Source organism: Cataglyphis hispanica, chromosome 13 (genome assembly GCF_021464435.1).
Source record: "Cataglyphis hispanica isolate Lineage 1 chromosome 13, ULB_Chis1_1.0, whole genome shotgun sequence".
Lineage (NCBI taxonomy): Eukaryota > Metazoa > Arthropoda > Insecta > Hymenoptera > Formicidae > Cataglyphis > Cataglyphis hispanica.
In genome coordinates this window covers 2,962,245-2,987,071 of record NC_065966.1, presented here as the reverse complement: position 1 = coordinate 2,987,071, position 24,827 = coordinate 2,962,245, and the positions used below count along the sequence as shown (strand labels likewise).

Below are 24,827 nucleotides of genomic sequence, written 5' to 3'. Positions count from 1 at the left end.
CCGATACATCACTCTCTGTAATTTAAGAATCTTTATCTACTGTTGATATGCAGGCCGAACCAACCTGAATATAAAACTGTCTCCATCTAATAGTATTACGAGTAAAAAAATTGCAATCCTTGGACAGAAAAGTTTTTGAATAAACTTTTTGATAATAAGCTACATCAGTGCAAAATTGTTCAAATTATCAATGCAATCTAATTTTTATGGCATAAATAATGTTTAATATATTTCCTGAAAACGCTTGTATCATGGATGTAATCGTTACGATTATATTTTTTAGAAAGGAATTTATCATACCATTGATATGTCGTTTCCGTGGTAACGGTATGAATGCTAAACAGATCCTCGCATGTCATGCAAGATAACATTGTTGCACGTTAATTCAATTAATATCCAACAATTATTACTAAATGTGATACAATGAGAGCACATCCAACATGGGTCGACAAGGTGCAAGAAAAGTCAGATCAATGGTAAAACTTGGATAAATTTTTTTCTTTCCTCTTAGCAGTCATAAATTAATCTCTCTCTATAAATTTATATTATATTTTCTGATCTTACATTTTATAAATTATTTTGCGAAAACAATAAAGCTGTTTGTGTTAAAATAAACTGTATTATAATATCCTTTAATATTGAATCTTTATTTTTTACACTATAATTTTATTTATTAGCATTAAAATGATATTATTTCAGTATATATGACCTTTGTTTTAATCCGAGTGGCACACAATTAGTTGTTGCATCTGGCCATCAAGTGCTTGTATATGAGACCAATGATGGTGCTTTAATTCAACCATTAAAAGGTATAACTATGTCTCTATAAAGAATTTAAATGATTGATAAAATAGTTTTTTTCTAATATAATTTTACTTTTTTATAATATTTTATAGGCCATAAAGATACGGTATATTGTGTATGTTATGCAAGAGATGGTAAAAAATTTGCATCAGGAAGTGCAGATAAAAGTGTCATCATCTGGACTTCCAAGCTAGAAGGAATATTAAAATATTCGTAAGTTATTTATACATATAGATATATCTGTATAATGAATATGAAAGATCTTTAATATATTACATACTTTTATTTTATTTAGACATAATGAAGCTGTACAGTCAATGCATTTTAATCCTGTCTCGCATCAGCTTCTCAGCTGTTCACTCTCAGACATTGCTTTTTGGTCTGCAGAACAGAAAGCGGTGCAGAAACATAAATCTGGGGGAAGAGTTAATTGCTGTGCATGGACAAGAGATGGACAATATTTCGCCCTTGGTCTTGCAACTGGATATGTATCCATACGAAATAAAGTATGTTATTTCTTTTAAATAATTTTAAATAATTAATCTTATATATTTTTTGCATGTTTTTTTATTCCAAATTAATCTACAATAATTATTTTTATTTTTTAGAATGGTGAAGAAAAAACACGCATTGAACGGCAACCTGGAGTACCAGTCTGGAGTTTATCATGGAATCCTATACAGTATATGCCATCTACTTAAGATACAGTTATTATTTATAACACAAAATAAAGAAATATTTTTATATAATTATATTAATTTTTTTAGGGATGATGCGCATGCTATGGATGTTCTTTGCATTGCTGAATGGAATGGAGTCATCTCATTCTACAACATTGGAGGAGAAGTTGTCAAAAGAGAGAGATCGCTCAATTTTATACCTTTGAAAGTCATTCACTTCCCAGAAGGACAATATCTTCTCGTTTGTGGTAGCAATAAACAATGTCTTTTAATGACGCATGATGGGATACAATTAGTTAATGTAGGCGGTATTTTTTCGTCATGGGTGTGGAGCTGTGCTGTTCATCCAACTGGTTCGCACATTGTAAGTTATAATACATTGTGTTTATGATATCATTTTTTTTATAATTTATTATTTAATGACTCTTTATAGGTACTTGGTTCTCAAGACGGAACGATAACGTATTTACAACTAACCTGGAATATTGTACATGGTCTCTATGGAGACAGATATGCGTACAGAGAAAACATGACTGATGTAATAATACAGCATTTAATCACGAATCAAAAGGTTCGAATTAAATGTAAAGATCTGGTGAGTTGATGATGTTGACAATCTTTTTGCAAAATATATAATAATCAATATTTAAAATCTTTAAATAACTTAATAGTGTAACATTTTATTATCATCATTAAAATATGTAACATCAATTTTAGATACATCGAATCGCAGTGTATCGAAATAGACTAGCTGTGCAACTGCCCGAGCGTGTAATCATTTATGAACCATCCGGTAACAGTGAAGGAATGCATTATAGAATACGAGACAAGCTTAATCAGATATTGAACTGCAATTTGTTAGTTGTTACATCGAATCATTTAATATTATGTTTGGAAAAGCGTCTACAAAGTCTCTCGTTCAATGGAATAATAGAACGAGAATGGATACTCGATGGACTCATCACTTATATCAAAGTAGTGGGTGGCCCCGCTGGACAGGAGTGTTTAATAGCAGGTATCATTTTTGAGATATTTATTTTTTTTTATTATAATATAAACTAGCAGTATTAAAATGAACAAATTTGGTATTAGGTTTAAAGAGCGGATATGTGATAAAAATATATCTTGACAATCCGTTTCCCGCGCACATAACGAAAATTGAGGATGCCGTGAGGTGTTTGGATATCAGTTCCTTGAAGGAAAAGATGGCGGTGGTAAGCGAGGCCGGTAGCTTATCCATATTCGATCTATGTACTGGCGAGAAATTGCAGGAATTCCAAAATGTCAACAGCGTAGCGTACAACATCGCTTTCGAGGATATTATGTGCTTTGCGGGCAACAATTATCTCGCGATAAAAGTCGCCAACTTTTCCGAGTATAGGCAAAAATTCTCCGGTTTCGTCGTAGGCCATAACGGCTCAAAACTGTATTGCCTGAATGGTTCATCCATCATTACGTTAGAAGTAAGCCGTCTCATAGAATTCTCTGAGATAATAAAACATACCAATATTATATAATTAAATATTTACAGGTGCCATTGTCATTATTTATGTATCAATATCTGGACATCGGATTATATAATCACGCTTATGACATAGCATGTTTAGGCGTAGCCGAATCGGATTGGCTTGCTTTGGGAACGACGTGTCTGGATAATCTGGAATTAAATATTGCATACTCGGCATTCGCGCGAGTAAAGAAGCTGCGTTATATAGAGATCGTATCCGAAGTTGAAGAGAAATTAAAATCGGGTGAATGGGGACGAGAAGCCTGTATGGCTACTGCCGCAGCCGCCATGGGTAGGCTCCGCGATGCGGCAAAGCTCTATCAAAAAGCTGGTTTACAACAATATGCTCTAGATATGTATTCCGATTTGCGAATGTTCGATATTGCTCAGGAATTTATAGCCTCCGGTAACACACAGGTTCGTTTATAATAAATGCCTATTATTTCGAATTTAAGTTTGGTATACAATATAAAAATAAAGACAAAAATAATAAAAGATTAAATGAGACATGATAAAATGAGTAATATCTACCAGGTTGGTTTAACAGTTTAATAAATTTTCAGGATCGTACAGTACTATTGCGACGACGAGCAGAATGGGCAAAAAGTTTGGGCGAACCGCGCGCCGCAGCCGAAATGTTCCTTTCTGCAGGAGACATCGATCGTGCCATCAGTATTATTGCCGAATACGGTTGGATTGATATGCTGATCAAAGTGGGCAGGCAATTGGATAAGGCAGACAGAGACAACTTGTCTATGATCGCCAAGAAACTCAAACAGTTGGGTGCTTCACATGGCGCAGCGGAGATTTTTAGTAGACTTGGGGATGATCCTGACGTTGCTGATGTACTCGTAGACGCGCAGGCATGGCCTGAGGCTTTCGAACTCGCGGAAAGGAATCCAAAATTAAAATCACGAATATACGGACCGTATGCACGATGGTTGGCGGAGACTGGACGATTTTCCGAGGCTCAAGAAGGTACTTGTATCACGTATTACATACAACAGATGTGAATACAACAAAGTACTTGATATTTGTTATTTGTTATCAGCATTCCAAATGGCGGGACAACCTGAAGAATCCATAGTCGTACTTACGATGCTAGCTAATAATGCTATAACAGAAAGAAGATTTCGCGATGCTTCTTACTTTTATTGGCTCCTATCGCAATTGAGTTTGAATCTGTCAAAGAGTGCAGAAGAGATAAAAATGATGTTCCTTAAATATTCTGACAAAGCGGATATTTATTATGCATATCACGAAGTACATAAATATCTGGTATGATTTAGTAATACATTACAATGTATCTTCAAGGTACTCTTTTTTTCTATAAAAAAAATTATAAGTTAATATATTCTAGGAAGAACCTTTCACATCTCTGATGCCAGAAGCATTATTCAACATTTCGAGATATCTGCTCATGAAAACACAAAATATACGTCTGGAAGGTGTCTCAAAAGTAACGATAATGTACAGTCTCGTAAAACAAGCGCGAATATTAGGTGCCAATAAGCTGGTCATGCAATTGTTAGATCAGTTGCGCACTATGAAAATTCCTGCGAATTTCCTGGCACAAGTAGAAACAGCGACTCTAGCTGCTAGATCTTATCCGTATCGTGATCCAGAAGAATTATTGCCTCTATGTTACAAATGTTCTACATTTAATCCATTATTACCGACGAGTAATAGCTCTGGTAGTAATTGTACGCAATGCGGATTGAAATTTCAATATTCTTTTGTCATGTTTGGTAAGTAATATTGCAATTTATAAAATTTACAGATTCCTAGATTTCTTTTGTTTCGTTTTAGAATTCTCATGTAATGATATAATTCTATTTAAACTAATATCGTTTTTTACAGAAATCCTGCCATTAGTTGAATTTGAATTGGAGGATGACATTACAGATGAAGAAGCAGAGAAGCTGATAGAAGAACCATTACCATCCTCTGATGATCTTACAGATTGTGACCAATTTACTGTAACTTCCAATGAGGCTGATCTTTTCACTGTGCGTTTAATGAGATATGAGGTATAAAAAATATATCCAAATATCACATTTACATGTAAAAAAATTATTTTATAAAAAAATTACATGATTTTCACAGGAAAAATCCAATAATTCTACGATAATCGTGGGAAGGGGGATATTGAAGAGTATGGATCCGTCCACTGTAATAATTATTAAGTGGCCTAAGCCTTTTAAGACTAGATATTTCAGAAATCTTTTACCCGATCTCCAGATTAGCTTATGTAAATGTTGTTTAAAGGTAAGTTTATTGAAAAAAGAATTCTACTTAATCATGAAAATTCTAATAGAATTTCATTTTATATAATTGTTATATGTTTTAGTTGTTTCATTCGGATGACTATGAATTAGCATTACTACGACATGGACACTGTCCATTCTGTCGGACGCCGAATGTTACTATAGGTTGAAATAAAAAAAAATGATATCAGAAATCTATTGTAGGTTGTGTAATATACTTATATCAGATTGTTAAAAATGTTTTGTATCTATTTAAACCTATTATGATTATACAGCATTATTGTGAGATAACAATACGTATATATAAATTGTTTTTTATTTATAAAAATTTTTTATATATTACTTTCTTGCACTTATATATCATATTATCATTGTATTATACAAATATGTAAAACAGGATTATCTCACATACATGATACAGTTGAACATACAGTAAACTTGAGGTTTCGGTTACTTGCTAATTGCTATGATTGCCTGAGCATACATTGTTGCCGTTACTGGTATCTCTTTAGAGCCAGAATATGTAATTCTTAAAGCCAGTTGCATCTCCAGACATGATCAGTGTACTATTAGTCGGCTTCTTTGCTCTCATGCCTTTTATAAGCGGAGAAATTATTAATTGGGATCAATCCTTAAAAAATAATGCAGCTTTGGAGATTCAATCATTTAACACCCATTCTAATCATCAAGGAAGATGTAAGTCATTTAATTAAGTTTTATTTTAAACATAATGGTAATGAGTGGTAGTGATTGGAGTTATTTTAAACAATACGGTATCTTTGTTTCTCAGTTTTTCCGCTATTTAGTGTCGTGCGTTTTGCCAATACTCAATGCTTATCGAGCACCGATCAACTCAATGGCACATGTTTCACAAGACGAGAGTGCATTAATTACGGAGGTAATCCTTCGGGACCATGCGCTAATGGATTAGGAACTTGCTGTGTATGTGAGTAACAAAAAAAGAGAAAATAATAAATATATTTCCTTAATAAATAATACAAGTAACGCAACTTATATATCTCAGTTCAAAAATCTTGCGGCTCTACCACTAACATGAACAACACATACTTCGTAAATCCAAGATATCCCATTACCTATCAAGGAGGAGAACGATGTACAATTACGGTACAACGCTGTAATTCTAATATTTGTCAGGTAATCCGCACATTATGCATCGATTTTTTTAAGTGTCTTTATTACATCGTAGTATCTATTTGCAGTTGCGATTGGATTTCTTGGAGGCTACTTGGGCACAACCTAATGCAACTGGATATTGCGATTACGACGTATTTCTGGTATCTGGTGGTTCGTCAACGGTACCCAGAATATGCGGGGAAAACACTAATCAGCATGGTAATTCATTGATTAATAAAAACTTAAGTGGAGCATAACGGATAATTAATTAAATTCTGTTTCAGTATACGTCGATTTCAACGGAGCGACGCCGATCAGTATATCCGTCGATACTAATGCGGGATATGCTTTCGATCGACGCTGGAATATAAGAATTCAGCAAATAGCGTGCGATTCTGTGTGTAAAGGTACGTAAATGCCTTCATTATATGTCTCGAGAAACTAATAGAATTGTTTCTCATCTTGGTTTCAGCTCCTAACGGATGTTTACAATATTACAAGACTGTTTCCGACACTGTAATGAGTTTTAATTATGGTACAACAGAAAATGCTCGAGGTACGCATCAATCGAACGAACGTCATGGCGTAAATCTGTGAATGAATAGTTTAAACAAAATAAACTGTTATAGCTCCTCAAATTGGAACGCGACAAATGGTGAATCACCGTTATGGCGTATGCGTCAGAATGGCTCTGGGATATTGCAGTATCGAGTGGTCTCAAATGAACAGATTTTCTTTCTCCGTTTCTGGAGACACGGGATCGTTCGATCCAGATATAATAGGTATATCGCACAGGTCAAAGAAATCTCCTCGAAAATTTTTTATTTAACGAGTTAGATATCATTGGACATATCTTTAATATATTCTTTGTAACATACGATTGAAAAATACTTTGCCACGGCATTTAATTTTTATGATTGCTTTAATAGGTACTGATTTGGTAGCAGAATCTGGTGCGAGCTGTACGAATGATTTTGTGATTATACCCGATCCAAGTGAAAATGGCATTCTTGCTAACACAGACAGGTTTTGCGGAAATGGATTTATAACTAAAACATGTAAGTAATGGCGCAGTTCACACATATATACTATACATTATATATTATAAAAACATTAAATGTTTCTGAATTTTTATACAGCGGACTTAAAACCGTTTGTACTTTATGTCGTTACAAATGGTGACGAAATGCAAGAAGCCCAGAACAAAGGCTTCAAGTTAATGTTTCGTCAGTTACCTTGTTCAGTTTAAGGATACCGTTATGCGAGATAGATATATATATATATATATACACACACACATTATATACATACATATGTATGTGATGAATTCTGATAGAGAAAATAAGCATAATTAAATTAATGTTATTTATTTATTAAATATCATTTATAGTGTAAATAAATAACTCTATATAGAGGCATAATGGTCGATGTATATATTATCTACTTAAATTCATCTACTTAAATTCATACTACCAGAATGTGTATCAACTTGTTCTTTCATAGCATTGTACCAAACACCGATTTTCGTGTGAGCCAGTAGATCTTGAAAAGCGTCGCAACCTTCAATACTTTTCAAAATACCATACACTGCAAGATCAGATAGATCGGGCTTGCTGCCACCCATAAACAGGGTGCCGCGCGCACGGATAGCACGCAACCAGTAATTTGCTTCGTCATACAACGACTGTCGAACGTCGTCTTTTAGGCGGTGTCTCTTCTTGAGCCTTTTTCCTATCAACCACATTGCCATTGCACCTACATTTACTATCAACATTCGCTCCCATAATGGAAAATATTCCTCCCATTTGCCGACCTGGATAGAATAATTTTTAATATATTTTACGCGTAAAAGCATTTACGTTGTATTTGCATATTTTTATTCTGTAGATTTACTCACTTCTGAAAACCAATTAAAAGTTCTATAAGATTCATCAATCGTTCTATATACATTTGGCGAAAGTGTATGAACAAATACCTCGTCCGCCCATTTTCTCCAATTGCGTTCTTCGCTAAAATTGAAGAAACAGTAACAAACATGAAAATGTGATTAATCGTTTTATATAATTCATATTAATTAAAGTTTACATTATATCATTCATTGATCTGTCCTTTGGAAGATTTTTGTTAAACATGAGAAAATATTTATTTATAATCTCATATTTAAATTTGCCATGGTCATCATGCATTGCTATACTTGGATAATAGTTAGCCAATTCTTCAACCTTATAAGACTTGTCATGTAAATAGGATGCAAGAAGAGATATTATCATGGAACTATCATTCAGAGGTTGATAGCCTTCTCCTACTTTAGTCAAGAGGATCGGAACTTTTTTGTAAGAAGACCATCCAATCTCTTTACGAAGTACCGGATCTACTTCCACAACATCATAAGATATCCCATAGTAATCTAAAAAAACTCTGACCTAAAATAGAAATTAATGTTATACATAAATCTCAAAATCTCTCTTTATATTTAAATCTTCTGATGTGCAATATAATAATAAGATATATTTCAATATAATTTTTTTATTTAATGGTACAAGTGATATAAATTGATATCTATAAAGAAATCAAGTGCTTCAATAAACATGAGTCAAAATAATCTACTTTGTACATGTAACATGGTACATAATTTTTTTTTGTGAATTCGTTTTTTTTACTTACTTTACAACAAAACGGACATGTTTGATACTGAAATAACGTGACATTTAAATCCATAGAGTCCATTGGAAATATAATCTAGAACAGAAAAATGCAGCTTGTGAAATGCTGCAAATGTGATAAAATTTCTCATGACATAATCATTGAAATACTTTTCTGGACGGCGTGACAGATGGTTTATATTTCAACAGCATAGTTTCCGCCTGCGTTCCTTCCAGAGCGATATTTTGTCGCATTTTGTTGATTTTATGATAAGCATAACCTGCACCCAGAGCAACACCGGTTATCGCACCAATTAAACTAATTTTTATTAAACTCTGCGTTTTTTGCGGTTGCTGTACCATCGTGCAAAACGACCGTAGATTCTCGTTTGCATAATAGCCATTATTATTGAAAAACTTCGTCCTTGATATAAGCCGGGTAAACTTATGTACAGCAGCCATTTTTAACTTACATATCAACCTGACACTTGCAAAATATGTAATTCTATACTCTGTGTGTGTGTGTATATATATATATAAAATTTATATATTTATAAAATGGTATGTGTATGCGAATAGTTAATGCAACACAATTTAGATAAATAATTAATATAGAGGGGAATAAAAAAAAGTCAGTTAAAATAATTACTGATATATCAAAATTGAATTTCATTAATTTTGTCACAGAAATATGATGAGATATTTTTTTATGTAACCATCAAAATAATAATGGCATTAAACACTCCTTGTATGTCTAACAATAAATATATTTGTCTACATTTGTTAATAAAATTATTCATTGACATATAATATTCATTTTTTAATAATACATTTCATTTTGTATGTGACTTTGATATTAACATACAAATAATATTCACAATATGTCTGGTGACAAACCGAAAATGAAGCACCAAAAATTTTATTAAAAATATGCTCTCTACTGTGTGCATATAACATTATCTTATTTTTTCTTTTTTACTAAATGTTTTGACGATTTAATTCGTCAAGTATGGGCAGAGTTCGAGCTATATATTTAGAGACTTATTTAGATTACATATATAAACATGTTTTCACGAAACATTGTATTAAATATATAAGAAATAGCTAAAAAAAGATTAGTCCATTTAAAGCCTAGTTTAAATTTTTCTAAAGGCAGTATTTGTTCATTTGTATAGAACACAGTGATACAAAAATATTCTATATATCATTGTTAATGATAATTCTTCAGGCAGTTTAATAAATATAGAGATTCATTAGGCACTTTTTGATGAAATCATTTCAGATATACATTTCAACGCTTCATCTTATCTAGAATTGGTATAACCATATCAAAGGACGGTCGTTTGCCTGGATCCTCATTCATACAGATGCGAATGAGTTTTGCAAGATGTGGAGAAATACCTGGTGGAATGCTTACACGTAAATCTTCCAGTGCAATCTAAAACAAATTATTAATTAATAATTTGACATTCAAATTCCATATTGCTATATAAAATAATTAGATAAGAAGTATATATTCATCACAAAAAGTTACAGAGAATAGAGAGAATCTTAATATATATTATTATAATTTAGTAATATAAATGAAAATTATAACCTTCATGCCACATTCCATAGGCGATAGATCCGCAAATGGTACTTCTCTGGTTGCCAATTCCCATAAAAGAACGGCAAAACTCCACATATCGCTCGCCTCAAGATTGATATCTGCAGGACGCTTACTTAAAGCTTCTGGCGACATCCACGCCGGTTCGTAAATTCGTCCAACTTCTTGGAAAGAGAACTTCGCATCTGCCATATTTACGCGAGCTGTTAGATCCTCGTCAATCTGAAATTAACGAGATATATGGATAAATGATAGTATGTAGATAGAATAGTGTATCTAGATATACATTTAATTACTCTTATAATTAAGTTGTTAAAGACTCACCATTATATGCTTACTGTTAAGATGAAATCTGCATCTATTGTGCCGATCCAAACCATGAAGAAATGCCATAGCCCTAGCGATATCAAGAGCTAATCGAAGAGCGCGCGCTGTATCCACTAGGACACCCGTTCCGCCATGTAGAAGTCGATGTAAACTACCTCGTGCCATATATTGGGAAACGGTTGCCAACTGTGGCGGCTGATTCACGCAACCGAGAACCGGCAAAACATTAGGATGCGAAAAGATTCTTAATTTTGGAAACTCCTCGTTGAAATCCCTACAGATGCGCGCAGTACATTCGCGAACGTTTAATATCTTGGCGACGATGTCATTGTTTTGCCATCGTCCTCGCCAAGTTTCACCGCTCGGTGTGCTCGCTAGATGTGTATGCAGAGACAGATCTGCCATACTGATTCCTTTATGACGAGAAAGAGTCGCATCGCCTGGAGAAAATAACATAGAAATATAATATAACTTGAATATATGCCTTGTATAATTTCTTTTGTCATTTAAGAAATACACTTACGACTCCTAGTTTTCAAGCCTAACCAGCTCTGATCCTTGAATTGAATTTTCTTCAAATCTTGTCCATACTCCACTGCCAAATCTAAAAAAAAAACAAGGGATGTATCACATGTACAAATATGAGTGATATTAATTCGCATCAGAATAAACTTTTTATATACCATGTAATCTCTTTGCTAAAACACCTCTGGCTTTATCAAGAGGAGTGTCACCATCTTTGTTGGCAATGGATACAAGAGCACCAGCCGCGACCAATTCTTCCGCGATTGCTTGATCTCCCCAAAAACAAGCATAATGCAAAGCAGTGTTCCCATGTTCGTTTGTAACATTTACATCAGCACGATTTCTAAGTAACTATAAGAATCAAATTATATATTACTCATCTCATACAAATGTAAACAGTTAACAATGTTTTACAAGTAGCATTGTTAAATTCTTTTACCAATTGTACTATTTCCTTGTGTCCGTGCGCCGAAGCAAGATGCAAAGGTGTATCATCACCTCTGTTGGTTGCATTAATGCGTGCACCTCTGCTGAGGAGCAACTCTGCCAATTTTAAATGTCCTTCTTTACAACACCAGTGTAGTGGGCTGAATCCATGATCATCTCTATATATAGAGAACAACATTTGATTAAGATCTTTTATAATATAAACAAGAATTAAAAATCAAATTATTAAATTATAGTTTGCAGGTAAGCAATTTCTTAAGATATTCCTTAAGAGAAAATGATCAAACTATCACACAAGTAAAATCATTACAATCATCTTTTTTTTAGTTATTCTCTATAAAATCAAATTTATATAAATTTATTTGCTTCATATTCTCATCAAGAATATTCTTTGCAAAACCATGTGATTATTCAGCCAGTCCATTCTAACATTTGAGAAATCACAACATCCAATATCTGAGGAATGAGTCTTTTCCATAAAAGGAGTTCTGGAGTAATTACCCTTGATTCATGTCATGTTCAGTGTCATCCAGCCAAACGCGGACTTGCATAGCATTACCCTCACGACACCATTGAAATATATCTTCCATTTTCGTTCTATTTGTCACAAATTATTGTTCGTAAACACAGACGATACGCTAGCTATATCAGAGCAACGGCACTGTTCGTGCTCCAAAACGGCCAGTCGTCATACGCTAAATATAGCCATATTCTTGACACTAACACATTAGTACGGCCACCTTATTCTTTGCCGTATACTTAACTCCGCGTTATTTAAAAAAAAAACTATGTTCAATTCAAGCGGAATTATGTTTTTCATAGCCTTCGAATATCATGCAATTCTTGATCTTTATACTTGTGTGCAATCAATTACATAAACTGCTTGAAGCTAGGTGACCATATAAGATTCACCGCGACGTTGACATATGCACAGAAGAATCAGCCGATAGTAGGCGGAGAGTTACCCACGTGACTTCACAAACAAACCTTGACAATATGTGGAGCATATATGAGAGAATGAAGGCGTTTAATTAAAAACTCTTTAATAAGAATATGCACCAAAAATGGGAGTTATATGATCAGAAATTGATGCTGAAATTTTTCTTATTAATTCCGCCATTTTTTGCTAAAGGCAATCAATAAAAGTCAGTCGGATGTCCAGATGATATCATCTCGTCGATATCTGATGTCAACAGATATTCCTTTTTCTCTCTCTTACTAGTTTGTACCTTATACCCATCTTGTTTTGAGTGCATAAAGTGTAGAAAGTTCATATAATACATGATACGAGCATTGACATAATCAAGCTTATCTCCAATCACCACTTAGTCAAAACCAGCGACATACGGGGAGTATTGTCAGCAATAATGATGATATGCCCAGTTAGCGAACGTCCGACAGTAATAATAAATAGATGATCGCAGATTAATCAGTGTATGTATAAGCCACAATTAAATATGGAAAGCCTAGAACGCTGTGTAAAATCGCTGGAGGAGAACGAGAACAACGTGCGTGATGAAGCGCAAAAAGCATTATTAAACATTTGTCGTAATGTACTGAGATCACCGAACGATGACAAAACACGCGAGGTACGTCTGGACGACGAAGTGGTTGTTGAGAAACTTCTGCCGGCTATCGGTGCCATGGAATGCTTGTTCGACGTCGGCTATGTCGAGGTCTGTATTCGGTCCAATAAATATTTATTTCTCGATTTTCGTACTCTTCTACAATTAAGATAATAACAATGTAATGCCTGATTTAACAGCTATATTTGTTATTTAAATTCGAATGCTATAAAACATTTTTAAATATTAAAAAAAAAAATCCTTTCTAAACAATGATTATTGAACAGGATGGGGAACGCTTATTTTTACCAGGCAATGTATCTCTTTCAAGACTCCAAAGTTTGTCGAAACTGTTATCTGCTGTGTCAGAGAGCAAGCCTGTAACTAAAGACATTGAAGAAAATTCTACAGCGCAGAAAGCATTCTTCAAAAAAATTTCTAAAGATTTTCATAATGTTATGCATTATGAAGATCCAGATTTACAAAAAAAAGCCAGAAGTGTTATACCAATTGCTCAATTAGAAATTGCAGCCATGACAAAAATGAGACATCTACAAAAGTAATAAAATCATATATATGTGTTGATTATAATAAAATTCATTTTATTATTTATTATTTATATGACATCTGCAGATCTTACAAGTTTAGCGACGCGAGAAAAACTACTTCTTCAACTCAATTTGAGACAGAATTAACAGCTAAAGATTTGCTGCTTGTCGAGCTTCTACATTGGTTTAAACATGAATTTTTTGAATGGGTTAATAGCCCAAAATGTTCAAGATGTTCTACTGAATGTGTATACGAGAGCGTAGTACCATCTACAAATCATCGTTGCTCGAGGATAGAGTTACACAGGTAAGATTTCTTTAAGTATCTTAAAAGATTATTGTATTAATTTGCAATGTTAATTCAATTTTAGATGTGAAAAATGCAATATAATTGTCGAATTTCCTCGTTATTCTCATCCAGAACCACTACTGACATTGAGACGCGGTCGCTGCGGGGAATGGGCCAATGTGTTCACACTTTTGTGTCGTTCACTTGGTTATGATGCACGCTTTATATACGATGAAACAGATCATGTTTGGACAGAGGTAAATCATCAGTGGTTTCACAAAGATTATCCTATAACGAAGTCATCTGCTCGAAATTGTTTAGAACTTTTCATTTTCCTATTTTCAGATATGGTCGGCGTCAAGCAAGAAATGGATTCACCTAGACCCATGTGAAAACGTGATAGATAAGCCATTAATGTATGAGAAAGGATGGAAAAAGAAATTAACATATGTAATAGCCTATTCCAAGGATGAGGTGCAGGATGTCACATGGCGTTATACACAAGATCAAGAAGCCATCATGAAAAGGCGGAAAATTTGCACTGAAGAGAGCTTGATACAATTTCTACGATCATTAACTGATCAACGACAAAATTCGTCCAATTACAGCTCTGCGCGCAAAAATTATGTCATCATGCGGAGTCTATTGGAGCTTGCTGATATGCTGTACATTCCAAATTTACAAAATAAGAATTCCAATGAAATTTACGAAGGACGAACTTCAGGTTCCCTTGCCTGGAGATTAGCACGAGGCGAAATCGTACAGGTATGTTTTAAAATTTTGAAAGATTGTTACAAATAAAATTTTGAAAAAATATATAAAATGTCAGTTTCATATTTTCTTAAAAATTTATGAAAACAATCTAATCTAATCTTTCATTATTATCTAATTATTAATTTATACATTCGCCCTGTGTATTAGGCTGATATAGAAAAGAACTATATTTGGGATGTTTCTAAATATGGAAAAATGTTTGAACTGCGATATAATATTGTTAAAGATATATATCATGTTGTACACAATGATGGCACAATTTTGGAACAAAAATCTGGATGGCAAGAAGGAACAAATATTACAAATGGTGGAATTTTTCGTAAAGTGGAAAATGATTGGAAGATGGTTTATTTAACACGGTCTCCGCAAGCTCAATATGGATGTATTAAATGGATTTTTGAAATTGCAAATTCCGAATTGTATCTAGAGACATTTAAATTAAGAACTAAATCAGAAGTGTTTCATGGAGCCAGAGTATCCTGGAAGATTGAAGCTATTTTTAGTGATGATAAAGTGATTGTCATACCTGTTTCTAACTGCAATAATTTTTACACAGAAGACGTGCGAAAAGCTGTAAAATTAAATATAATTGTAACATTATCTGGTGGACAAGGTCAAACTGCTTGGCAACACGCTCAAGTATTTCGACAAAGTCTAGAGAATATTGAAGAGGCATCTATGATAATTAATATTCAATTGAAAAATCATTGAACATGATTCCTGCAAACCACTGTATGGTTAATGATTGAATTTTTGTAGATTGAATTATTTTGGATTTTTCTTTAATTGAATTTTTATTATATAAATATGGTATTTACAAATTTCTATCAACTTTAATTATTTCTCAATATTAGTTTTTTTTTATTCCACTATAGCAAAAATTGAGGAAGCGATATATAATGAGATCAATAAAAATATTTGGAATACTTTAACGTATTCTATTGATTATTACTAGTATTTTATTGATTCTTGTGAGAGTTGAAATTTCAAGGTTGTAAAATATAAATAATCATTGAATTTGTTACATATATCGACTCTAATTTTGCCAATTATCAGAATTATATTATATTAGAATTATATTAGCAAAAAATATATATTTTACTTATCTATTTAATAAAAACGCGCTCAAATAACAAAAATTCTTACATGATAATGTCATAGCGTTTCCTCTTATCATTTTTTTTTATCTTGTATAAGGAATAGGGACAGCCAGCAAATATTTCACACGTCCATGATTACAGCAGTATCTTCAAATCATGATTGTCGCATCGTTGCGTTAGTGCCTTTAAGTTCGATTCGAGTACGATCGTGTCGGGCGTGATGTGCGTGTGCGTCTTTCCGCGAAGCCTTGTTCAGTGGATTCAATGAATTTGACAAGTTTCGGAGAGCGGTGAATCGCGTCGAGAGGTTAACGGCGAAAGCGAATAGCAGACTCTTTCGTGGAAAATCGATTAAATCCAGGCAGACCGTGTGGAGAGATTCGACTACATTCATGTCGTCGCGTGATCGTCGCCGTACGCTATAGATAGAGAGGGAGAGAGAAAGAGATAGTGGTTTGGCCGATGAGCGGCGGCTGTCAACTCGCAGATCTCGCTCTACGCTCGGACAGTTCTCGGCGATTTCTCGGAAAATCTCGCCTCTCCTGATCTGAAAATAGCCGCCGCGCGCTCGTGTTGAATGCGTGCGACACGATTTACAACACCGTGCGACTAAGAAGAGCTTCTTATATGACATCGGGCAAGGAAACAATGGGGTAAGTAATTATTCTCCGGCGAAAGATATATTTCGCACACCGCCTTTTAAGGGTGTGTAACGTGCATGTGTATATGCGATCGTGTTAATTTTCATCTCGCACTCTCGTGTGTGTATAACGAATTGTTCTTAATACGCCTATTACCGGTTCCTCCATCATGCCGCATGAATTAAATCACTTTCAATATGTAGGAGACAATGCCCCTGTGCAATTGCGTTTCTTTCTCCGTGGCATCTGTTCCTTGTACGCGTTTTATCCCGATTTGATTGACAGTACCAATGCGGTATATATATTCGATTAATGTGACACTTCAAAATAATTTTTTCTTTTTTTTTGTAAAATAACGAAATACATTAATCGCAGATATATTAGTCATTCATTTTTCGATAGTAATTTCATTTTCTGTTTTTCAATAATTAGAAAAAAGTGCCAATACGCAAAAATTTTTTAATAAACGAGAAAGTTTTAAGACATTTTTAAGATTTATTTGATACACACATACAAAATTACAATATATATTTTTATAATATAAATAAAATATTTCTTTTAATCACACGTTTATGTTTATTTAAAATCGAGCAGTTAATTAATCTCCTTTATTTTATTATCCAGAAAAATTTATTCTCATATATTTGTGAAAAAACAAGTTTTTAACAATATATATTGATAAAAAATTAAAAATTTTATTTATTATTAATTAAATATAAATAAATACTGCTTTTTTTCATAGGAAATCTTATTGTATATATATTATCTTTTTTCATAATTTTATATGTCAATTCTATACTATATCTTTGAATATGCTTTTGCTTTAATGAGGTCAGATAAAAATAGACACTTTGTGTCATATATGTAAGATCACATACATACATATGTATATACGCTGTTCTTTTATTATTTAAATTGATTACAGTGAACAACCAATCTTTACGTGCAAAGCGCACGTATTTCACATTGATCCCAAGACAAAGCGGTCTTGGGTACCTGCATCATCAGCAGCAATATCAGTATCATTCTTTTATGATTCTACCAGAAGTCTGTACAGAATAATATCAGTTGAAGGAACAAAGGTGTGATCAAGAATTATATTTGTAAGTATAAAAACGAAATAGACTAGTATCTAACATGCTTTTCTTTCCATTTTAGGCAGTTATAAATAGCACAATTACACCAAATATGACTTTTACAAAAACGTCACAGAAATTTGGCCAATGGTCAGATGTCAGGGCGAATACTGTATATGGTTTAGGTTTTGCATCTGAGGCTGAATTAGGAAAGGTTTGTGTTTCCACTTTCATTACAATCTACAAAACAAAAATCCTCATATCATACTCTCAAAAGAAATATTCTTTATCAACAGTTTATTGAGAAATTTCATGAAGTGAAAGAAGCCACTAAACTAGCCAGCGCCAAGTTACAGTCGAATAGTTCTTCAGTTACGCCAGCTACCAGTGCGAATGTTAGCCCTATTACGTCTCGGTCGGGTATGCCATCGTCGGAACAAGATCTTATCGATCCGCCAAACTCTTCGATGATTAACTCCAATGTGTCGGCATCGAACAACCCGAATCCGAATGCCAATATGATATCCGCTCAGAACAGTGTATCTTCGGTAAGCAGCAGTCCTTTACCTGGTAGTTGTCAGAATAAAGTGGACGATGAATTGAAAAACACAGTCCATTCAAGATCACAGAGTGTTTCTCAGCAGAGTACAGAAAGTCCGCAGCATCAAGGGAAATCGGCGCAACTGAGCTCTACACAAGGTGGACAGTCGGCTGAGATGCAGCTCAAGTACGAGAACGATAGGCTGAAACTTGCTCTAGCTCAGAGTTCTGCTAATGCCAAGAAATGGGAGGTACGATAAAAAAAATTCTTTTTAATAATGTAAATGAGAATAATGTATCAACAATAAAATAATGCAATTGATATTTTATTATAGATTGAATTGACTACCCTCAAAACCAATAATGCAAGATTAACAAGTGCATTACAAGAATCCACAGCTAATGTTGACGAATGGAAGAGACAACTCCAATTATATAAAGACGAAAATGCCAAAATAAAAGCTAAATACGCCGATTTGGAAGCTGGAAAAATCGCAGAAGGAAATAGCGAAGCCTTAAGATTGAGAGTTGAAGCATTGGAAAATGAATTGAGGACGCGAAATGAAGAAATCAAAGCTCTCACTATGGCCACTAAGAGTAAAGATTTTGTGGTATGTATACAAGATTTTCTTATATATTAATCTTTTCTTAAATATAAAACTTTTAGTATATTGAAGTTTCAATCCTCCAAGTATTTGATTAACAAATATCTCATTTTTGTTTTTGCAAGGCTCTACAGAAGGAGAATGCAGAACTTCGCGATATGTTAAATGTAGTTCATGAACAATTAGAACTTGCATTGAGTGCAAATAAGGTTCAAAAACAAAATTTGGATACGTTAAATGCCAGATTAGCTGGTTACATACAAGATTTGGTAACTGTACATCGAGAAATCACTAATACATTGCAAACTTAAGTTTGCACCATAGGAAAACCTAAGAATGCCTTTCTTAGGTCTTTTGTATCTACTGTAAGCACGATGTACGAATGGATGACATAGATTAATAATCAAGGGAAAAGTTCCAAAAATTAAAAAAAAAAGAAAAAAAAATCGAAAGCAAATTAATCGAACAGAAAAATTATAGAATACTGAGATAGTCGTCTCTCGAAAATAGTACACTACAGAAAAGCTCTCCGAGCGTGTATTTATATTGAATCGATCTGATCCGTTTAGCATTTCTCTTTAGAAATAAGTTTTGTGCCATAATCGTGCTATTGTTATACAGAATAGGACACTTAACTTTACCACCTGCTTTTCTCCTTCTGAAATTTTATGCATTTATATGCTTTAAAAATGCTCTATTTAGATATATAGTCTTACAAATGCAATATGAATGCAAGTTACAAATTTGCACTTGTGATTATTTCCAAAAATAATCTGTTTCCAAAGAAAGTGATAAAGAAATTTAGATGAATTTTTTTTTATAAATAAAATAAGTTATCCTATATATAAGTTTTTCATATAAGATAAACTCTGCTCATCTTTTAAGAAACTGGCTAATACTCGTCTAGATATTATTTTCCTGAAATTTACTTTGCATATTCTTTTTATCCACAATTTATAAGACATTAACAATGATAATCTTGACATACACATCTTAATAATTTTGTAGTAAGTTACTACTTGACATCTCATTCTAAACATAATAATAATACAGTTATACTGTATAGATACATATAGAATCATGTACAGACATTAAATCAACAAAATTGATATATCAGTGATTTAAGAAACTTATGAGATTTTTGGAAATGAACTTTTAATTTTTTCTTTTGATAACTTTTATTTCTCCATTTGTATCTTCTGCTCTAACATTGTGAAAATGAAATCTTACATGTAGGATGTTTCGTAAAATATGTGGATATCTTTAATAGAGATATCTCACAGGTGAATTCAAAAGTAATTTTTTAAGAAAAATCCAAATGGGAATTTAGTATTTTAAGAAGTATGGAGTTAATCAGCATTGTTGCATATTGACTAGTTACTAATAGATACGGGTAATACGTAAGAGAGAAAAGGATACATTTGCAAACATTGGGACGTATTTAAAAATTTAAATATTCTATACAATAATAGAAAAGTTTTTTTGGTGTTTTTTAAGCATTGATTTTAATAAATGCAATGACTTTCCTTGTGCATGATACTTCAAAATTTTTCAAATTTGCTCCAATGCTCAAATGTAACCCCGTTTTTCTACGGATAATACAGGGTGTCTAAAAAATATACGGTCTTATTTATATTAAGATTGTCGGACAGATGGAAAAGAGATTTCATATAAATCTATATCCAAAATTGCTTTATATTAATAAATTGCGAAAAATTGATCATTGTTAGCAAAAATTATTCTTATCGCTTTCATAATTTTTTAAATAAGTCACTAATTCAGAAACAAGTGCATGTCAGTTATTGTTTACATATCTGCACAATTACAATTTTTAAAATACAAAACACTTGCAATCAGCTTTTATGTAAATTAGTGAACAAATGGAGTGAGAGAATATTTGTATATATAAATAGAAAAAATATGGACAATAAGAAAAAAATCACTTTCAAGCAATTTATATATAGAAAAGAAAAAAGAAATGTTAGCTTTTATATATTTCTTTTATGTGCAATTATTTTTTCTAATCTTGCTCAATGCTTTAGATTAAATTTAATATTCTATAGCGATATATAAAAATGGTACTTTTATTTAACTTTTTTACTTTTCTACTACAATTTGAATTTTAGAATAATTTTAGATATAAGACGACAATGAGACAAATACGAAATTTTTGACAATTTTTAGAGAAAATGTTTGCATAGTGTAGTTTTTTAAACTAATTGAACAAGAATGTCTTCTCTGGAATGTTATCTAGCAATCACTGCTTTGTTTATAAGATCATCTTTGAATGTTATTATGCAAAATGTTTTTTTTCTTTTTTTTCATGTTAATTATTCGTATAAAACATCATAATATACACTACACATTGATATATGAAATGGCATGCTTAGTGATAGTTTTACTTCTGTTATAAGTTATATTTTGTATTGTTTTGTGGATTATACATTCGTTTTTCTCATGAATCCATATATTTACTCATAATATACAAAAATTCAGATAAGTGAATACTTTATGACAAAATTATTTATAATCAGTTTTCCGCGATATTAATATCTACAAGCATACTCTTTTATGAAACATTCTATATATAGTTTTTTCTGCGATGTTGATGGAAGATATTTTGGATGGTAAAGTTAGGTGTCTCACTCTGTAAAGTATTATAAAAATGCACACTTTTATTGTTGAATTTGCCGTATGTGAGAATCATTCTTATGTATAAAATTTAAAACGGCGACTGTCCGAGTGCGTATTTGTGAGAGAAATGTTTTCGTAAAAGCGTTCCTGCAAATCCATTTAAATGAAAAAAAGACAAAAAAGAAAATGGTATTCTTCCAACAAAGACTCTCGATATTACGAATATAATATCCGCTTCTTTAAATACATTATCTAATATTGAAGCATCATCCGCCTCTCACAATTATTGCGTTTCAACTAACATGATATATAGAAAGAATAACCCCTCTAGCATCACACGCACTTTCTCCTGATTGCAAATTCTTTGGCTTAAGTGGAAGAAATATTAAAGAGATCAGAGATGAAAGAAAATGCAGTGAATCTGAAACATCTTGTACATATATTAATTTCAGTTCTTGAATCCTGCAGTACTTGCGTGCGGCATGCCATTGTAAGAATGATTATCTATTATGCTTGCTTATTAATGATTATTATTAATTTTATATTATTGAAGTCGTATTTGACCTTAGATTAATGTTTTCATTTTAAAGACTTTTGCGGTGCAATTCACATCAAATCTAAGACTGTATACAGTATGACAGTGCTGGAGGATTTAGAGCAATGTTATATTTATCATAATGGAATTATATATTATCTTGTTATTAGAGAATTTATTTATATTTAAGAAACTATATATTTAGTTCTTATTCTGTGTATTAAAATACTCTATAGGTATCATTTTATCTTTTTACACTATACAAAAAATTGTTATGTATGTATACTTCATATTTAATATGTATATCCATCATGTTTCTTTTATTAGAACAGTTGTTACTCAATATCGATTTTCAAGTTAATCTACATGCGGATAATCAACATTTTTTATATGTACACTATGCAATGTTATAAAAATACTTTCATTTTCCATGACATATGTATTGAAATTAATAATTGTTGCATGAATCGTAACGCGCGCATTTATAATTAAGTAATTATATGCATTAACGTCGAATCTATTGGAAATTATATAAAAATTATGTAAAAATTATGTTAATAATTTTAAGAAACGCGGATTTATATATCTTTTTTGCAAATTGCATTTTATACAAAAATTTATATTGAATGTAAAAATGTGTTTTGTAACATTTTCTTATCGTATGAATATTTAAAGAATGTATTATTATTATTATTATTGTGGAAAGCATTACTCTACTATTATTGTTATTGTACTGCTATTTTTACTATTGCGATTTTTGCTGCTATTAACTCGCTCTTTTATCTTATTATTACTGTTCCTCACATAAAATCTCTTTCTCTCTCTACATCATTTGTCAATGTATTTTCGTTATACATCATTATTTAAAATTATTGTAACTTTTCCGCGTGTTAGAGATATTTTACCAATGTTACAAATACATTGCATTAATTGTGTGTGTGCGCTTGCAAAAATGTTTAATAGTCAAATATATAAAACATATCAAAAACCACGATTAGCATAATATGCATTTCTCAAATTTATTTTCTTTTTTATTTCTTGAACTTAGGCACACTCTCATAACAAATAATAGTTATTACATGAATATAATTAACAAAATCTATACATTTAATATTAGTAATGTTTAGTAAAAAGACCCTAATTATATAACAAATCTGATTCGATTACATTCGTACTATTCTTGCATATATCATTTCTCTTTATCATCAATGATTTATATTGGGATCTGGGATGTCAGATATGTACTGAATAGAATCGTTATCAAGGCTTTGACTATATAAGGTAGTTCGTTTATTAAAGGTCTAACCAAAGAAGATCCTATTTAAAAATATAAATTGAAAAGTATAGACAAAAGTTTTTAATACGAAGTTTCGTTTTCGAGATGTTCAAATTTAAACAAAAAATTAATTTCTCTATCCCAAGCTCGCATAGCTTATTAATATAAAAAAAAATATTAAAAAACGCAGAATATGTTATCCATTTAGAAAATAAAGATGGTTTTATAGTTCATATAGCTTATTCGAAAATTTTAATCATTATTTTTTGAATAACCCGTTAAAAAACTTTTTAATCACACTTTAATTTTTTAGCGAAAATATCGAAGCGCTATCTTTCTGAATTATAAGCGACTAGAAATAAAGATTTTTTTGTTTTTTACAGTAAAAAAAATTTATATAATGGAATTTTATTTTAGAATTTGATTATAAAAATATAGCAATAATAAAGTATTAAGTTATAATAATAAAATAATAATAAAGTATTAAGTTATAATAATAAAATATATATATATATATATATATATATATATATATATATAATCAAAATTTTTTTAATATTAGGAAATTAAATCTAATGAGCTTTCTTCGACACTTTGCTAAGAGATCATCTTCAAATTCGTCGGTCGTTAGGATCAAAGTCGCGCGTATGTATCGCAGAATACCTTGTATAGTCAAAAGATAATAAATAAGATATGTGTACGATTTGAAGATGTATATAACGTAGTTCCTTTGCTGCGCACAATTTAGAATCAATGATGAGATTCATTTCGATGCATTTGACAAAAGCTTTTCAATATGTATAGTATATATTGATTTTGCTTTATATTAATCTTGTTATAAATTCTTTTACAATATATTTATAATATACATTTTATTGTCAAAAAAACTATGTATTTATTTTGCAAAATGTAAGAAATTCACATTATCAGAACATTACTTATGGTTATAATTCAGCTCGTATATTGGCTGTACTATAATTGTATAGTACAGACGTATAAGGGAACGATTTGCACAAAAGAAGTCTGAATGATTCTCTCAAAGTGGTAAAGGTGATAAAGGAAAAAAAATCTAGACAAATTTTTAGTAGATAATTAGATAAGACAAGTGCAAGAGATTTGCTAGAAAATGCACTTTTTATCATACTGACAGTATATATATAATATATATACATGTATGTATTGAAAAAAATGTTGAGGAGATGGATTTTCAATTTGAGGAATTGGAAACGAAAGCCTCGCTTGCCATATGTAATCTTAATAAAACATTTTCAGACGGCCCCACATTGAGTTTCTCTTCTACACACA

General features: G+C 31.9%; 6 protein-coding genes across 8 annotated transcripts; 4 read left to right on the top strand and 2 right to left on the bottom strand.

Moving 5' to 3' along the window:
- The first annotated feature begins 53 nt into the window (after window positions 1–53).
- Window positions 54–5,550, top strand: LOC126853919 (intraflagellar transport protein 122 homolog). The gene is made up of 16 exons (XM_050600106.1): window positions 54–476; window positions 700–809; window positions 897–1,017; window positions 1,100–1,310; window positions 1,413–1,486; window positions 1,572–1,848; window positions 1,918–2,079; window positions 2,202–2,499; window positions 2,577–2,947; window positions 3,016–3,408; window positions 3,555–3,969; window positions 4,043–4,269; window positions 4,352–4,739; window positions 4,852–5,021; window positions 5,098–5,259; window positions 5,342–5,550. Exons 1-16 carry the CDS (start codon window positions 424–426, stop codon window positions 5,426–5,428), a joined length of 3,519 nt encoding a protein of 1,172 aa, XP_050456063.1. The 5' UTR covers window positions 54–423; the 3' UTR covers window positions 5,429–5,550.
- A 28-nt stretch (window positions 5,551–5,578) lies between these two features.
- On the top strand, window positions 5,579–7,659 carry LOC126853960 (uncharacterized). Its single transcript, XM_050600226.1, has 9 exons — window positions 5,579–5,954; window positions 6,049–6,204; window positions 6,283–6,413; window positions 6,479–6,611; window positions 6,677–6,799; window positions 6,865–6,948; window positions 7,022–7,174; window positions 7,322–7,450; window positions 7,532–7,659. The coding sequence occupies exons 1-9, from the start codon at window positions 5,813–5,815 to the stop codon at window positions 7,639–7,641; spliced, it is 1,161 nt and encodes a 386-aa protein (XP_050456183.1). The 5' UTR covers window positions 5,579–5,812; the 3' UTR covers window positions 7,642–7,659.
- Window positions 7,660–7,743: 84 nt separating this feature from the next.
- Window positions 7,744–9,554, bottom strand: LOC126853959 (prostaglandin E synthase 2). The gene is made up of 5 exons (XM_050600225.1): window positions 9,206–9,554; window positions 9,057–9,131; window positions 8,478–8,815; window positions 8,290–8,401; window positions 7,744–8,205 (listed from the first exon to the last, which is right to left on the bottom strand). Exons 1-5 carry the CDS (start codon window positions 9,494–9,496, stop codon window positions 7,843–7,845), a joined length of 1,179 nt encoding a protein of 392 aa, XP_050456182.1. The 5' UTR covers window positions 9,497–9,554; the 3' UTR covers window positions 7,744–7,842.
- A 226-nt stretch (window positions 9,555–9,780) lies between these two features.
- LOC126853948 (integrin-linked protein kinase homolog pat-4) lies at window positions 9,781–12,874 on the bottom strand. The gene is made up of 7 exons (XM_050600181.1): window positions 12,441–12,874; window positions 11,932–12,097; window positions 11,651–11,843; window positions 11,491–11,571; window positions 10,965–11,407; window positions 10,632–10,862; window positions 9,781–10,472 (listed from the first exon to the last, which is right to left on the bottom strand). Exons 1-7 carry the CDS (start codon window positions 12,527–12,529, stop codon window positions 10,326–10,328), a joined length of 1,350 nt encoding a protein of 449 aa, XP_050456138.1. The 5' UTR covers window positions 12,530–12,874; the 3' UTR covers window positions 9,781–10,325.
- A 359-nt stretch (window positions 12,875–13,233) lies between these two features.
- Window positions 13,234–16,073, top strand: LOC126853936 (peptide-N(4)-(N-acetyl-beta-glucosaminyl)asparagine amidase). Its single transcript, XM_050600150.1, has 6 exons — window positions 13,234–13,615; window positions 13,792–14,063; window positions 14,138–14,359; window positions 14,424–14,598; window positions 14,687–15,106; window positions 15,263–16,073. The coding sequence occupies exons 1-6, from the start codon at window positions 13,376–13,378 to the stop codon at window positions 15,824–15,826; spliced, it is 1,893 nt and encodes a 630-aa protein (XP_050456107.1). The 5' UTR covers window positions 13,234–13,375; the 3' UTR covers window positions 15,827–16,073.
- Window positions 16,074–16,272: 199 nt separating this feature from the next.
- Window positions 16,273–24,803, top strand: LOC126853957 (homer protein homolog 2). Of its 3 annotated transcripts, none has more exons than XM_050600221.1 (7): window positions 16,273–16,868; window positions 17,782–17,938; window positions 18,015–18,146; window positions 18,229–18,480; window positions 18,574–18,723; window positions 18,808–19,083; window positions 19,203–24,803. In XM_050600221.1, the coding sequence occupies exons 1-7, from the start codon at window positions 16,843–16,845 to the stop codon at window positions 19,386–19,388; spliced, it is 1,179 nt and encodes a 392-aa protein (XP_050456178.1). In that variant the 5' UTR covers window positions 16,273–16,842; the 3' UTR covers window positions 19,389–24,803. The 3 variants fall into 3 exon arrangements, with proteins under 3 accessions (XP_050456178.1, XP_050456179.1, XP_050456177.1); XM_050600222.1 differs by having other exon boundaries at window positions 16,274–16,868; window positions 18,577–18,723; XM_050600220.1 differs by having other exon boundaries at window positions 16,274–16,868; window positions 18,229–18,723.
- The last annotated feature ends 24 nt before the right edge of the window (window positions 24,804–24,827 follow it).

Excerpts from the sequence above, each read along its gene's own strand:
- LOC126853919 (XM_050600106.1), top strand. The coding sequence starts at position 424 with ATGAGAGCACATCCAACATGGGTCGACAAGGTGCAAGAAAAGTCAGAT. Across the intron at positions 1,018-1,099 it reads GAAGGAATATTAAAATATTC|ACATAATGAAGCTGTACAGT; the intron begins GTAAGTTATTTA and ends TATTTTATTTAG. Across the intron at positions 3,409-3,554 it reads TAGCCTCCGGTAACACACAG|GATCGTACAGTACTATTGCG; the intron begins GTTCGTTTATAA and ends ATAAATTTTCAG.
- LOC126853960 (XM_050600226.1), top strand. The coding sequence starts at position 5,813 with ATGATCAGTGTACTATTAGTCGGCTTCTTTGCTCTCATGCCTTTTATA. Across the intron at positions 5,955-6,048 it reads TTCTAATCATCAAGGAAGAT|TTTTTCCGCTATTTAGTGTC; the intron begins GTAAGTCATTTA and ends TTTGTTTCTCAG. Across the intron at positions 6,800-6,864 it reads GTGCGATTCTGTGTGTAAAG|CTCCTAACGGATGTTTACAA; the intron begins GTACGTAAATGC and ends TCTTGGTTTCAG.
- LOC126853959 (XM_050600225.1), bottom strand. The coding sequence starts at position 9,496 with ATGGCTGCTGTACATAAGTTTACCCGGCTTATATCAAGGACGAAGTTT. Across the intron at positions 8,402-8,477 it reads AGATCAATGAATGATATAAT|CGAAGAACGCAATTGGAGAA; the intron begins GTAAACTTTAAT and ends CTTCAATTTTAG. Across the intron at positions 8,206-8,289 it reads CTTTTAATTGGTTTTCAGAA|GTCGGCAAATGGGAGGAATA; the intron begins GTGAGTAAATCT and ends TATTCTATCCAG.
- LOC126853948 (XM_050600181.1), bottom strand. The coding sequence starts at position 12,529 with ATGGAAGATATATTTCAATGGTGTCGTGAGGGTAATGCTATGCAAGTC. Across the intron at positions 10,863-10,964 it reads TTAACAGTAAGCATATAATG|ATTGACGAGGATCTAACAGC; the intron begins GTGAGTCTTTAA and ends CGTTAATTTCAG. Across the intron at positions 10,473-10,631 it reads CTATGGAATGTGGCATGAAG|ATTGCACTGGAAGATTTACG; the intron begins GTTATAATTTTC and ends AATTTGTTTTAG.
- LOC126853936 (XM_050600150.1), top strand. The coding sequence starts at position 13,376 with ATGTATAAGCCACAATTAAATATGGAAAGCCTAGAACGCTGTGTAAAA. Across the intron at positions 14,599-14,686 it reads CAGATCATGTTTGGACAGAG|ATATGGTCGGCGTCAAGCAA; the intron begins GTAAATCATCAG and ends TCCTATTTTCAG. Across the intron at positions 15,107-15,262 it reads CACGAGGCGAAATCGTACAG|GCTGATATAGAAAAGAACTA; the intron begins GTATGTTTTAAA and ends CCTGTGTATTAG.
- LOC126853957 (XM_050600220.1), top strand. The coding sequence starts at position 16,843 with ATGACATCGGGCAAGGAAACAATGGG. Across the intron at positions 16,869-17,781 it reads TCGGGCAAGGAAACAATGGG|TGAACAACCAATCTTTACGT; the intron begins GTAAGTAATTAT and ends AATTGATTACAG. Across the intron at positions 19,084-19,202 it reads CTAAGAGTAAAGATTTTGTG|GCTCTACAGAAGGAGAATGC; the intron begins GTATGTATACAA and ends TGTTTTTGCAAG.